This window comes from Brachionichthys hirsutus, chromosome 5 (genome assembly GCF_040956055.1).
Source record: "Brachionichthys hirsutus isolate HB-005 chromosome 5, CSIRO-AGI_Bhir_v1, whole genome shotgun sequence".
NCBI classification, from domain to species: Eukaryota; Metazoa; Chordata; class Actinopteri; order Lophiiformes; family Brachionichthyidae; genus Brachionichthys; species Brachionichthys hirsutus.
This window is the reverse complement of record NC_090901.1, coordinates 9,739,096-9,753,628: the sequence shown is the minus strand read 5'-3', so window position 1 is coordinate 9,753,628 and position 14,533 is coordinate 9,739,096. Positions and strand designations below refer to the sequence as shown.

The 14,533-nt window shown below is 43.8% G+C and overlaps 1 protein-coding gene across 1 annotated transcript in view; it reads left to right on the top strand.

The window, feature by feature from the left end:
- Positions 1 to 11,813, top strand: part of LOC137893507 (A disintegrin and metalloproteinase with thrombospondin motifs 20) — a 63,901-nt gene extending 52,088 nt beyond the window's left edge. The window contains exons 29-39 of the mRNA XM_068738918.1: positions 3,769 to 3,936; positions 6,532 to 6,705; positions 7,373 to 7,543; positions 7,649 to 7,855; positions 7,994 to 8,123; positions 8,805 to 8,899; positions 9,008 to 9,102; positions 9,230 to 9,363; positions 10,291 to 10,382; positions 11,329 to 11,433; positions 11,724 to 11,813. Of these exons, the coding sequence (XP_068595019.1) occupies positions 3,769 to 3,936; positions 6,532 to 6,705; positions 7,373 to 7,543; positions 7,649 to 7,855; positions 7,994 to 8,123; positions 8,805 to 8,899; positions 9,008 to 9,102; positions 9,230 to 9,363; positions 10,291 to 10,382; positions 11,329 to 11,433; positions 11,724 to 11,813 (1,461 nt within the window). The remainder of the gene's footprint in view (positions 1 to 3,768; positions 3,937 to 6,531; positions 6,706 to 7,372; positions 7,544 to 7,648; positions 7,856 to 7,993; positions 8,124 to 8,804; positions 8,900 to 9,007; positions 9,103 to 9,229; positions 9,364 to 10,290; positions 10,383 to 11,328; positions 11,434 to 11,723) is intronic.
- Positions 11,814 to 14,533: the final 2,720 nt, after the last annotated feature.

The following is a 14,533-nucleotide window of genomic DNA, read 5'->3' as shown; positions in this document are numbered from 1 at the left end:
TAAAATGCAAAGGGCTGTTTCAGGACTAGCCAATCAGAGCACTGCTGCTCCTGCAAACAGGAAGTGATTCACGCATTCTTTCTTTCCCTTACTGAGTTCAATATTATGATAAAATCAGCATTGTCGTATTTTGTGTTGAGATTATTCATTTGGTAACGACAGCTGTGATCAGTGAGAGACGGTTTGGACAGAACACTGTGTGTGTGCCCAACAAGTCTTGGGGTGTCTATTTTAAGCCGGACGGATAAAAGATCTGCGAGTCTTGACATCCCTCTGCCCTGTGGCGCCACGCTCACCAGCTGTTCCCATGTTGTCGACATGCGTCGTTTTTCCGTCTGCAAGACAGAACCGAGAGCGGTTAAACAGCCTGACTGTCCTGTGACCCTTCATCCCGCCCCTCGCCTCCTCCGTTCTGTGATTTACAGCTAAACTTGTGCACCGAAGAACACGGTGATAAGAAGACTGTAACAAATCACTGGACGCCGCATTTTGTCCTTGCAGGATTTTTTTGATGTTTTGCACGAGGGCATCTGACCTGGGATTCTGTATCTTGCAGCCTTGGCAACATGGAGCCTTGCTTTTTAATTCTACACTCCCTTTTCACGGTCTGCTCTTGCGAGTTTGTTCTTGCTCCAGGTCAACACCGAGCTCCTTTGAAGAGTCTACGGAGCCATGTGCTTAGTATTACATCCGCTGGCAGTGCAAACGTGCTGCAATGCGATCGGAATTCGGCCTTGGCTTCCACATCAGGCCATCGTCTTACTTGGAATGGCTAAATATAGGAAACGGAGAAAGAAGCAAACCTTTGTGCAGGTTTCATCCTCACCTGAGGATGCATCGTTTCCTTTTGAACCTTTACAGCATTCTCCTTACTTGGTTGTTCTGTTGGCAGACTTTGCAGTAAAAGCTGTTTTATTATTATTATTATGTAAAACATTATAGTAGCTAAAATAAACAGCGTGTCAAGCCAATGTGGTGAAATCTGGCACGAATGCCCACAGTTGTGATATCTAAGCCTCGCCATAAAAAAACTAATATTTGTTTTGTCACCAGATTTGTTATGTTTTAATTACAGCTCTTACAGTAACGATGGTTTTCATGTGCCGCTTAAGGCTGCAGTAATCAGTGATCCAATAAACATGCATCTTTACTCACAAGGTGGTTTTGATCTAAACCGAGGCTCATTGGTTCTTTGGGAATTTGACCTCCTCGCTCTGATTTGCCGTGTTGGACGAGCGACATATATTCAAAATCTTGTTCAGTTTCTCTCGGATGCCAAGAAGGTTTCCACAGCGCCCATGAGCTTACCTGTTCATGGTAAGGCGGTGGGTGGGGGTCACCTCGAAGTAAAGACGTCAATGCTGACACAAAGCTCTGGTTCTGATCATCTGGCGAGAAATAATCTGAGGGAAATCTGCATCGGATTATAGTTTAATCTAAATTAAACATCTATGCTCAAAACTCTCAGCATTATTTTATTGATATTTTATTGATTTCTGATTTAGCACTAAATGATGCAATGGGATTTCCCTCTGGGATTAATAAAGTATTCATCTGGTGATTCTGACATGATTTGTTCCCGAGCTTTCATATCAAGATTGTCACTTAAGTAAAGGAATTCATTTGAGCTCTTTCGGCTCTGCAGACGTTCTGTAGGGTGACCCCCCCCCCCCCACACACACACACACACCACACACACACACACACAAAAGCTGCTTTGCTTGTCAGAGTTTCAGCTTTGTGCCAAATCTAAACTGGGCGAGTCCCTCCATTTTATAGTAATCCTCATTATCCCTGGATGAACCTCACTGGATTATACCAGACTTAAATCGGCTGATCATGTGAAATTAATTGCCGGGGGCAACGTGTGAGGGCGAATTTGTCCCGGGAGTGTTTCGCCACCCAGGAGACGCTTTGATTTCTATGTTTTTTTTCCTCTCCTTCTCGTTAAAGTGACTCTGAGAGTGTTTGCATTCTAAACTCGTCAGTTATCAGCAGCACCTGAGAGGAGCCTCGACAGCATGAATATAACACGGACATGCGTGTGAAATCAGGTACAGCATCTAATCAGAATGACTGACCTTGGCCATTTTTTTCAAGCGACTTTTTCCAAATTGAGGCGGTGTTATTTTTTAAATAGAGAGACGTTAACTTGTCTCACACGAGTCGAACTAGAAGAGGAGTGGTCTTACCTGAGTGGGTGCAGCTGTGGCTCGATGAAGCAAAGGTCTCTGACTGTTTGCCCTCTTCTTGCTCTCAAAGGTGAGGCTGTCCACCGGTCCCCCCCCCCCCGCATGACCAGTCCTGATTAACTAATGGCTGACAGATGAGGTTGGCAGGGTGGAGGGAGGAGCACGTCGCCATGTAGCGCCTTTTCTCCCGCCGTTAAAATGAAGACACGGCTCAGGGCAGCACAGCCCGTATGGCTGCGATTTCCTTTCTTCCTCTCTTTTTCCCCTTTTCTTTTTTGTTAATGCAGAAAGGAGGGGCTAACCCTCTGCCTCATCACCACCACCCCCTTCAACGTCTGTCTCTGCCCTTGTCTAAGGTGGAGGGGAGTGCTGTTGTCATCACTGGACGAGTTCTCAGGGTGAAACTGCGGGGCTCAGGGGACGAGTCGCTCGGTTCTGTCCCCCCCCCGGCTTTGATGTTTTCCGTCAGCTGAGACAGCCCTGTGTTTAAAATGCCTCGGTAATTACAACGTGCATGATGCATATGTGCGCAGGGTCAGCCGCAGCCTGCACCACACTCCAGAAGAAAGCCGTGGAGAAGGCTTTGTCTGAAACTAAAAACTTTACTAAACTAAGAGGGGATAGGGGAAGAACCAACCACCCCCCCCCTCCCCGTAGTTCCACAGCCAGGCATTTGTAGCGAGATCAGTATCGGCACATTGGAAAAACAAATCGGGTTCGGCGTTATGCAACATTCTGAGATTATAATTAGAGGACAATGCAATATTATGTTTATTATCTGGACTGGAAAATGCATCAAGGCAAAATGTAACGCTCTTTATCTTGTGAATTTTATTCCAGCACCTCATTTTTGGAGTGTTTTTGTATGGGGGGGTTCTCACTGGCCAAGCAGAAATAGCAGGCACCCTAATCGCTGTCTGGCCCCATTGAAACCAATCTCACGAGCAGATGTCTTTTTTAGTATTTATCAGACTGCCTCCTCTTTGTTCAGAGCATTTTTCTCTTCACCTTCTTCATTTCTGCGGCTTTCTTTGAGTCATTTCTCGACTCCTTCTTCAAACCGGACGGTTGTCTGTGTGAGCTCGACGCAACACTTTAGTTGAAGTTGTTTGGTGTTTGTCAATGGTAATTTGACTTGGCCATGAAATACAATGAGGTACAAGCGTTCCTCGTTTTGACATCGAGATGCTGTGTGTGCATATTTTAGGAGGATATTCTGATCTACAGGTCGACCTAGGAGAAGATACATGGACGTAGTGGCTGGTGTTGCGGAGGACGAAGGGGTGAAGTGGAGAAGGTTGATTTGCTGTGGCGAGCCCTGACGGGACAAGCCGACAGTAGAGTAGCAGAAGATTATGATGAGAGTAAATATACAAATGAAAGAACAGAAAGGGAAGACTTTGACACTCCTAGTCGATCCACCCTCTGACGGATTTGTTGATTCTAATAAGAATTGGACTTCTCCCACAACTTTCATCACGTAGACATTGAGAGTTCATTGATGTTCTGTAATTGTCTCTCATTCTCCATCCAACACCCCCCCCCCCCTCTCTCTCCACTGTCCTTCTTTCTGCAGTGTTCTGTTAGTTGTGGTCGGGGGACCAAGCAGCGGGAGATAGCGTGTGTTTATCAGAACCAAACCGAAGTCGAGGAAGAGCACTGCAGCCGCCTGCCTCGACCCCGCTCTCGGAAGACCTGCCGGGCGCAGGGATGCCCCGGATGGAAGGCCAACAGGTGGAAGGAGGTATGTGTGCACTTCTTTGTCTCCTCTACCTCTTCAGGGACCGCATCAAAGGAAACTGCTGCCAGAGGCGCAAATACTTTGACATATCAGATGAGCTCCTGTCCAATCACCGCTCAGTTCTTGTTCAAGTGCAACGCTTTATTTCCTCAGGCGTCAAGTTGTTTGTGTGGTGAGCCTGATGTGTGGATGTCTGGTTAAGTGGTAGATTTGAGTGATTTCTTTCTATTGAAGCGTTCTATCAGACCACACCCTGATGTTCTGATAGAACCCGGACTGCTGCAGGTTCCTTTATGTTTGCTGATCATCCCAGTCTTTGTGGAGCCGACGACAAAACCGTGATATGTGCTGCTAAGAGGAGTTACAGCTCAGTTTTGGCTCAGAGTCACATTGAATTCCCACAGGGAGGAAACTATTCCGAAGCCATATATATCACGTTGTCTCACTCTCAGCGCAGACGGAAAGGAAAAATAGACTGCTGTGCTTTTTGTCATTCTTTGGAACAAGTACAAAAAAAATACATAAGTCAAATAAATATTTTGCATTGTTTGCCTCTTCAACATAACTTTGACTTAGCAGACTTTGTTAGCAGACATGGTGCACATTAGTGTTCATCTGGAGAGTCAATGAGTTTTCATTCATCCATTAAGGAGCTAATTTTTTTTTTTTAGCTCTGAATTGACCTCACTAACTCCTGGGGGTGAAGTCTGGCGTTTTAAGATGCTAAAAGCTGCACTATAGTTCACCATGTCGCACTAACGCAGTCTAAGGCGCTGGGCATGTCGGGTACTATCGGTTTTCATGGCTTATTTTCTGAAATCAGAAGAGGCAAAGTTACTTTCTAAGATGAGTAGAAGCTATAAAGTCTTCAATTTTTCCATAAATATTCTTTAAAAAAAACATTTTAAATTCCAACGCATCCCTCCCGGGTTCCTGCCACTCCCCATTCTTGGAGATATCCTCCCCCTCTTTCTCACTCTCTCCCTCACTGGTGTCTGGAAGCAATCATCTTCCTCCACATACCACCAGCAACCCTGAAATCCTCAGCATGTTTTATGTCTTGAGGTAAAGATGTACTTTTGTGAGATCTCGAACGAGCGTCCTTCACATACATGGAGTCATCCAACCTGCAAATGACTGGTGACTCACTTAAGTCAGTAAATCATCCAAATGCTTTTTTTATTCCTCCATGTCCCTTTTCAGACTCTGCACTCAACCTGAACACAATAATTCTAATTTTTCATCAGCAGTTTTATGATGCCCTGCGATGAACTGGTGGCTTGTCCAGGGTGTGCCCCGCCTCTCGCCAGTAGACAGCTGGGATCAGCTCCAGCACGACCTGTGACCCGATTACGGATAAAGCGGTCAAGGAAATGGATCAATGGATGGTTTCATGATTTTCTTTACTGCCGTAAAAATTTTACACAGAACCTGGTTTCTTTTGTTTTAGCAGTTAACAGTGACTTAAATCAGTATTTTATTTTCTTGCTTTGTAGGATTTTAAAAAAGCTTCTTTTTTTCCAAGGTCATATTTCAATTTTTGTTGTCCTTCCAAACTAAAAGGATTTGACCCCTATCATTCAGCCACAGGGCAATGATAACACATCGACTGCAGCAAGACATGAACAACAAAAATACATCTGGAGGTTTTCTGGAAATCTGACACTCGCTGTATAACGTGCAGATTTTCTGACTGCGTGAAAACGTCTGAAGGCTGGGGATGTTCTTTGAGGTCTGTCGGCGAGCCGGAGAGGAATCAGGCTGATCAGCTCGGGCCTTAGCGAGCGGTTCCCTTAGTATGCAGGCATGCTTCCGAAAGCGCATCAAAGAGATGCTTCAGATAGACCTTCACACGACCCCACAGGTGCAGCTCAAAAAGAAACAGAATATCTTTGGATTTTTTGGGGGGTAAATTCTTCATGGAAAAACGAAATCATGAAAGAGAAAAATACTTTACTAAACATTGTCATATGAAACTGATTCTGTGAAATGACAACTTCAGTTCACTAGAAATGAAATGAGGCCTTTTTATTACTTTATTATTCGTCTCATCTCCATTGCTGTAGCACAAATAGCTTCATTTCATTCTTTGCAATAATCGTTCAAGGATATTTAAATTTTTTGGGGGGGGGACTTCATATTGAGATGACATCCAACAACTGGGATTTCCCTTTTCTTAATCCTCTATTGTCAAGTTTTGTTTTGTTTTTCAAATCTTAAAACATATTAGTCATTCTTCAGTTTTACGAAAGTGAATCAGGAGAATTCATTCAAGTTTTTATAAATGTCATAGTACTCCGAAAAACTGCTCAAAAAGACTGAAAATCAGGTTAAATAAAAGAAGGAAAGTAAATAAAGAAAAAAGTTAAATCAAAGATCTGGCGGCGTAAAGTCAGAGGACGATGTTGGTTTGAGTTGAGTTGGTTGAGTTTAATCACGTGTGATGTCAGTGGAGCGCATCTTTGAGACCTGAGGTTTGAATCCCATTAAAACCACCATGTCTTCTGTCTGTATCGTAACGAATTTGTATGAAGTGACTGCATGGTTCTTGATCATTTGCGTGTCCTGCGCCTTCATGTATTTATTTTTTTTGGCCAGTGTTCCGTCACCTGTGGGGTCGGAGTTCAGGCTCGGGATGTTTACTGCAGACTGAAAGGCACCGGACGGGTCAGGGAGGATATTTGCGATGCCGCCCGTCGCCCGGCCGTTGTCCGGCCATGCCAAACTGCAGAGTGCACACTTTACAGTTGGGTGGCTGGCGAATGGGAAGAAGTAAGCAAGCACTCATTCCTTCTCTCTAAGCGTCCCTCCCTTCTTCCTTACCCTCAGTCTCCCAGCGAGAGGCAGATGAACAGATGTTTAGCTATCTCTATAAAGCTTTTATTGGCTCACAGCTTTGGTCTTCATATCTTTTTCCTGCACCATTTCAAAAGAGGGCCTGCAGATACTCTTGCGTCAGTCGTAAGGCCTTTGTTGATAACTATCATCTGGTAGATTATGTCAAACCTCGAAATCGTGAGGGGGGAATATCGCTGTTGGGTGTCACGCTAGCGCTTTTTCTTTACTTTGCCCAGCTTTCTTTAACGTCCTGTGCTTTAGTCCTCGAACGCAACACATAAAAGAGGGGCACCATGTAGGGACACACAGTAGTATCCTCCTGCTTCAGGAACGTTTGCAGTGTTCAGACTTCGAGTCTGACTTGCCTCGAGAACTTTTTTTTTTTTTTTCATAGTTTGGCTCTGAAGTACGGTCAGGTCTCAGGAGAACCTAAGTAATAAATTGAAATAAACTCCACAACAAACTAGTGTTTACTACTTTTACTACTATTACTTTAAATAGTCCCATAACCTCTTACTGGATTCTGAGTTAACCCACATTTAGGGTTTCTTAAGATCTAATATCGCGGCACAGCTCTCAATTTTCTCTTGTCGGATTTCAGTGCAATGCAACCTGTGGAGAAGGTGTGAGGAGCAGGAAGGTGAGGTGCATGGATCCAGGTGTGACACCCGTCCCAGATGATTATTGTAAGACGGCGTCTCAGCCTCCATCACAACGCGCCTGCACAGGAGCTCCCTGCCGCTACATGTGGACCACAGGGCAGTGGTCACAGGTAGGAATCAAAGGACAGAAACGGCTTTGTTCTGCACAAAATGCACCTGAAAAAAAAAGGGGTCAAATAAATTGCATTGTCACAAAGTGTCTGTGTGTTGTTCAGTGTTCTGCTACCTGCGGTGTGGGCTACCAGCAGCGAATAGTCTCCTGCTCCATGATGCCCTCCACGCATGGCCTACACCCACATCCTGCAGCCCAGTCCTCCTCTGCCGGCAGCCACTGCCCCGAGTCCCACCCTCCCAGTACGCGAACGTGCCTCCTCAGGGACTGCCCACAGAGATCCTACTGGAAGGCTGGAATGTGGAGCAAGGTGAAACAGAAAAGGCTTGTCGGGATGTCGGAAATCTCACAAAACCCTTTGACACGTGTGGATTTTATGGCTGCTGATGCCTCTTATTTGTAGATTTGTAAGCAAGCATGAAGCTGAATACCTTTGTGTGTGAACTAGTGCTCACAGACTTGTGGAGCCGGAGTGATGGAGCGAGGAGTCGAGTGTGTGACCTCCCAAGGCCTGCCGTCTGAACACTGCCGTCCTGCAGAAAGACCTGAGTCTCACACTGCATGTCAAGACAGAGAATGTGAGATTCCTTTGCCGGCATAATTTCAGACACCCAGGAATCTATTTTTGGTTCTTAAGTGCAAACCTCGTAAAACCAGTGCTGCCAAATGGAAATGTGTCGAGAGGTGGTATCAAACTGACTGTGCTGTACACGTGGCAACCAATAGATACAGACTATCTATCTAAATGCCTCAGGGGTGTGTGCCGCAGCAGAGGCACTGTCTATTGTCAACTTGCTGGAAAACCCGGCAGCAGGCCAAAGCCTGATGGTTTTGTGATGTTTCAGTACTGGTGCATTGGGCTGTTCATTCCCGATGTGGCTTCTGCCAAGTCAGGAACTGCCGAAATTAAAACGATATGCTCGGGTGACAGCCAGTACTGTGGTCAAGTATTAATACTCATCAGCTAATCAGTCTGACAGCAGCTCCGCAGCACAGAGGAGGCAACGCGAGTGTTTGAAACCGGTTAATTCATTTCAGTGATAGCCAGAGTTATGATGAAACTTACTGGTAGAGTTTTCCCATCCAGCGCTGGAGCACAAATACTTTTGTATCTGTTGGTACCCACACAGGCGCTATCATTGTGGTGTGACATTCCCACTCAACTTTTTCCACGTTGTCTGAAAACTGTCTAAAGTTTCTCCTTAATTTTTATGTCAAAGCGTTTTTTGATGTCACGCCCTTCAACTTTCTTCTACCAGGCCAGTTGTTCACTTCCTGTCGAGAGGCCCAGGTGAGACAGGGGGTGAATATAGATGGGGAATACTATCTCAAAGTCAAGTCCCGGATCCTACAGGTGTGTGTGTGTGCGTGTCAGAATTCACACATGGTGAATCAATCTGCAGCCCCCCCTCCTGTCCTCACCGCAGACGCTCATCTGTTGGCTCAATGTGTTTTTCCTCAGATATACTGTGCGGAGATGCAGACCGATTTCCCCAAGGAGTATGTGACCTTGCACAGCGGTCAGACAGACAACTATTCCGAGGTGTATGGCCACAGGTGTGATGACTCATAGCTCAGCTGTATTGCATCTCTGGTATAAAATATGACGTTTTTTAGGACTCCTCAGATCCCTTCGTTTGTCTTCAAAAATAAACGTTCTCTTCAAAAAAAAAAAAAAAAACAGGTTGATGAACCCGTTTGAATGTCCGTACAACGGCAGCCGGAGGCAGGACTGTGATTGTAGGAACGACTACTCGCCAGCAGGATACACGCTCTTCAGCAAAGTTCGCCTGGACCTGAACTCCCTGAGGATAATTAGTACGTAATTACCGTGTGATTGCCTTGAGAGCACACATAAGTGTTGTTTTAACCCCCTCTTCTGACATCACATCTTCAACGCCTCATCCAAAAAGCTGTCCAAGCGTAGTGTGTGCGGCCCCCCGCCCACACTTCTGAAATCAAAGCTTTGTGCATCTTATTTTGGCAAGAACACACAGAAGAAGTGACACAACAGTGTAGCCACCCAACCGTGCGCCCGCACAAATGTCATACATTTACTTGTACTTGTGTGCAATCACAATCACAAATTCTTATAGTCACATATCTTCAAGCCATATTCCTCTGCTCATGACTTAAGTCTGTTGCATCCAAGTATGCCTTTGATTAGAGTATCTGGAGTGTGTGTGTGTAGGTATGTGTGTGTTGAGGGGAAGTTGGATTTGAACCCACACTGCCATCGTCCTGTCCGCTGTGCCTGGTCCAGCTGCACATATTCCCACCCTCCCTCTGAATGGTACTGATTTGGCTCTCAGGCACGTTTAAGAAAGCTGGGGGTGGGGCGTAATGGGTTCAGCATGAAGGGAAGCATCTCTTCAATGTCGTCATTATTTGATGCAGAGCAGGAGAAGGCATTGATTATGGATGTCATTCATACTAGGTAATCGTGAATCTCCGGTCTTTTCGGGGGGGGGTTACTTTTTTTTTCCAATCTAAAACTAATGAATTCAATATGATTGGTCCATGATTTTAATAAGAAAAATTTAGAATAAGCACAGAATTCAAAGATCAACTCCATATCTCAGACGTGTGGTGATGTGACGGCGAGGCGGCATGAACCCAGCAGTTGCACAAACTGTAGTTGTTGATGCTCTGGTTGCCTGTTTACTTCAGAGCAGCTGCCTTCTGTCTGTTTACTTCTGCTGTTGTACATTCAAACTCGAGATTTGTGTCTTTGCTGTTTGCCAGTCACAGACCTCCAGTATTCGCAGACTCTTCTCGGCCGACCTGTTCACTTTGCTACGGCGGGAGATTGTTATAGTGCAGCCAGGTGTCCACAGGTGGGTGGAAAACTGGACCTCAGAGGAATGTTTTGTTTGTTATATGTCATATGATTGTTAAAGGGAAGAAAGAAAACGAAGAGTGCTTATAAATATGTCTAAATAATAGCCACATAAAGAGAATGAGACTGTAATGTGGAAAAAAAAAAAACTAGAAAAGCACTCAGAGAGCGCAGCCCTCCGCAGCTCATTCCCCTCGTAATTGGATTTACACCATCCCCATGGCAATCTGGATCATCATGAAAATGTGTTCACCCAACATCTGGGTGCATTCCCTCGATTGATGGCGCATCCTCCCATGGCTTCGAATGAAAGCTGGTCTAGTGTATTTTCTCCAAAAGAGATAAATCAAACGGAAAGCCCAACCTGCTTGGCGGGGAAAATACGACAGGCAAATAGTCTGGTAGACTGAACCATTGTAATGAAAAATATATAATTGCTGCTACAAGGCCCTGGACCTGCAGGGAATACATCCTCGACCTCAGCAATAACTTCCAAACCTTTATTGCTCTACTGGAGGTCTTTACCATGTAGTGCTCCGTGCTCCTTATGAAGTTATTGCCACAGACATTTTCTGCACATATAAAAGAGCTCTGCCTTCCTGGTTAAACTTTTATCGACAAACGTATCATATTTGATACGCATGGCCTTTCAGGATTTTACGACTTATACTTCAGAAGTTTGATTTTTTTTGTTTTTGTCACCGAAAAAGCTGATAGATACAAGCCAACACATGCATCTGCATTTTCCATTAAAAAAAATCCAGATTTTGCGAAAGTTACATAAATTATAGCACTTACTTTTTAGTTTTTTTGACAAAATTGTCAGAAGGTTCCATTAAGACCATATTTTCCAAAAATGAGTTTTCTGACAATTACTTCATGGTGCGGGCTTGAAAGGGTTAAATCACTGCTCAGACGTAACGCAGTCTGATGTGTTCCCACAGGGCCAGTTCAGCATTAATCTGAGTGGCACCGGCCTCAAAGTGGCTGAGGCCACCAAGTGGACCTCTCAGGGCAACTACGTATCTGTCAAAGTCCACAGATCTGAGGTAAGAAGCTATAAATGAATGCACACAGTCTTCCTTTTTTATTCCTGACGCTGTGAAGATGTTGAGGAATGGAACTGAAATTAAAAGTGGTTAACGTTGCAAATGTACGGCTGCTTTATTGGGATGGAAACCGTGCTTCATGTCCGTCACTGGAATGGGATTGTTTGCTCTGAAATGTCGTCTGAATCACTGAAGAGGAATCATCACTGACATTTTCCAGCTTCCACTCTCTGCGTAATGGAGATGGCCTTTGCCCACTCTTTCCTGACTCATTTGCGTTATGTCTGTAGGACGGGACAAGAATCTACGGTCGCTGTGGTGGTTTCTGTGGGAAGTGCATTCCCCAGGCTCACAACGGCCTACTCCTTCAAGTCCAGTGAGGGCCGTGGCGAGACCAAAGCCTTAAACCTACCCTGAAGACAATGCAATAGTCATGATTTGCTGGACCCCCCCCACTTAGTGAACGGCGGCTTAACTACACTGTGTAGCGCTACAGGGCCACCGTCAGGTCCTTCTTCAATGCCGCTGACTCTGAACCGTCTGCTGCATGTTTGTTAGTCGTGTTACTGTCAATATAACAAAATCAGGCTCCAGACTGAGCAGATTTATATTTACCATACAAGTTAAAAAAAGAAGTATATTTCCCAAAATGTCAAGCTTGAAATCTTTGGTGCTAAATATTACTACCAACAACTAGATAGCGACTACTGATATCCAGACCTGCTTTATGTCAGAGGTCAAAATGTAGGAAAACGTGATAGAACAACGTCAGCTCATTTTAGTGTTTCGTTTTAGTCTGTTTGCCGTCACCTGTCATCAGTTATGTCACCAATCTGCTGACACACGCAAAGAAAGTTCACCAACTATCCCGACACAACTATCACACGGATACATATTACACACCAGAGCTGTGAGAAAGCCGAAATCTTACAATAAGGATAGGTTTCTCTTTAATGACGCCGCACAAACACGTTCTCGTTTTGTTGCACCGTGACACAGTATCAGGTGTGGCGTCTCATTTCACACACACCTATCGGGCCTAACTTAGGTACCTGCAACCCCTACCTCTCACCAACATCCATACTCTTCTGAGATGTGCATTGTAATATATTTATGTGTGACCATATTTATTCTGTAACGACTATAGATAGGCTCCGTGTTTTAACGTACAATGACTACTACCAATGGAGAAGCCATTGTCTAAGGATTTTTTTGTCCTCTGTCTCTCTTGCTGAAAAGGCATTAGACTTATTATTTATAGTGCATAACCACTAACCTGTAATGAGGATCTTTTGAATGGTGCTTTTTTAACTACTGAAATTACCTCTGATCTTGGAAGGAATACACTGGCTACTGGCTCTTGAGCAGATGTGGGCTTTGCCTGTAATGTATGTAAAGATCCTCTCATCATTAACGTAGCTGAGAATGTAGCAGCAGCAGATAAATCACAGCATGAGGAAATCTGCCCTTAATAAGTGCTTAACTCAGCATGCATGAAATACTTTCACCGTGACCGCTACTACAACTATGAAGCAACCTAACATGTTTGTACTCCGATCATAGGCTTTAACCAAAGTTAGAAGATAGATGGCGATTCTTTTTTTATGTACTCTGACAATGCAGCTTCTTTTGATTTAAAGAATGTCAATGAGCAGCTAGAAAACCTTTTGGCCGTTATTCGTTTTATGAAGGTCAATTGTTCTATGAAGTCTGTATCAGAAGGTTAAATAATACTTGATGCACTATGTGCCATACATTTTGTAGAAATAAAATCATTATTTTTGTTTTTTGTAATAACCGTTCAGATTTGTAACTTATGATAAGTGTATTTTTTAATATTCATACTTGAATTGTAAACAGTGTGCTAAATATTGAATGGGCATTGGTGCAGATTAGAGGAATAATATGGTTGTTTGCTTTATCCAAAGATGTTTTAAAGAATCATTTGTACAATACCGTATGTATGTAGCCTGTATAAAATAAATGAATGATTGATTTTAGTGCTTCTGTATATGATTACTAATCGTACCAGCATTCTATGTCTCGCTACTATTCTAACACTGTTAAAAACAACAACAACAACAATAATAAAGTGCTTTTCAGTTGAGTCACAGGTTGATTTATACTTATTCTGGTGTGGCTCCAAGGACAGCAATGTCCATCTGTAATTATACAGAGATGGAATTTTTTATCTAAAATGCTTTTGACTTGATTACCCTTAAAATTGCTGCAGACAACAATGTTCCCCGTGTTTCCAGTTTGGTAATAACCAAGTGAAAATATTAATTTGACAAATACTTCTGACCATAAAGCTGCTAATGATATGCTATCTGCCTCGGCCTGTAAATGTGTTGTACTAATTATGAAATGTTTGCATGCTGAGATAATAAAACATAGCATCCTGACGTGGAGCTCCAATCACTTTAATTACTTCCTTACAGAGCCCGGCTGTTGCTATAACATTAAAGATCTCCTACAGAAATAATTCAAGAGATTTATTCATTCAATCATTTCCTGAAACCACTTATCATGTGAAGGGTTACCGGGGCTCTGGAGTTTCTCCCAACTGATGTCACCACATGGAGAGACAAACAACCAATCACAATCATCTTAACACCTATGGCTGATTTAGAGTCCCCAATTCCTTGACCTACATTGCATGTTTTTGGTGGTGGGAAGAAGCCGGAGAACCGGGAGGGAAGCCACGCAGAGTCATTTCACAGAGGCAATGGAAATGGCAGATTATTTGCAAAATCCAAATGCTTAGTACAGATGAGCAGCAGATCAATGTTGGATGCTTCTTCCACATTGTCTCTCCATATGGATTCACTTAATGATGTAGGTTGCATTTCCACTACATGACTTCCACTAAAATGAAACATAAACCCAGCAAATACCTTTAAATCCATTTCCCACCAAAGCACACGCATACGGCAGATCTGGAAACAGCTGAAGCCATCAGCAGCAAGATGACTCATCAAAGTAGAATGTCAAATCAAAGAATGAGGTAAATTTGTAAGTCTTGAAAATTTCACTAAGAGCAGAACAGTTCTGTCAATTAGGTTTCCAAATGTGTCATTTGGAAACAAAAGGTGCAGGA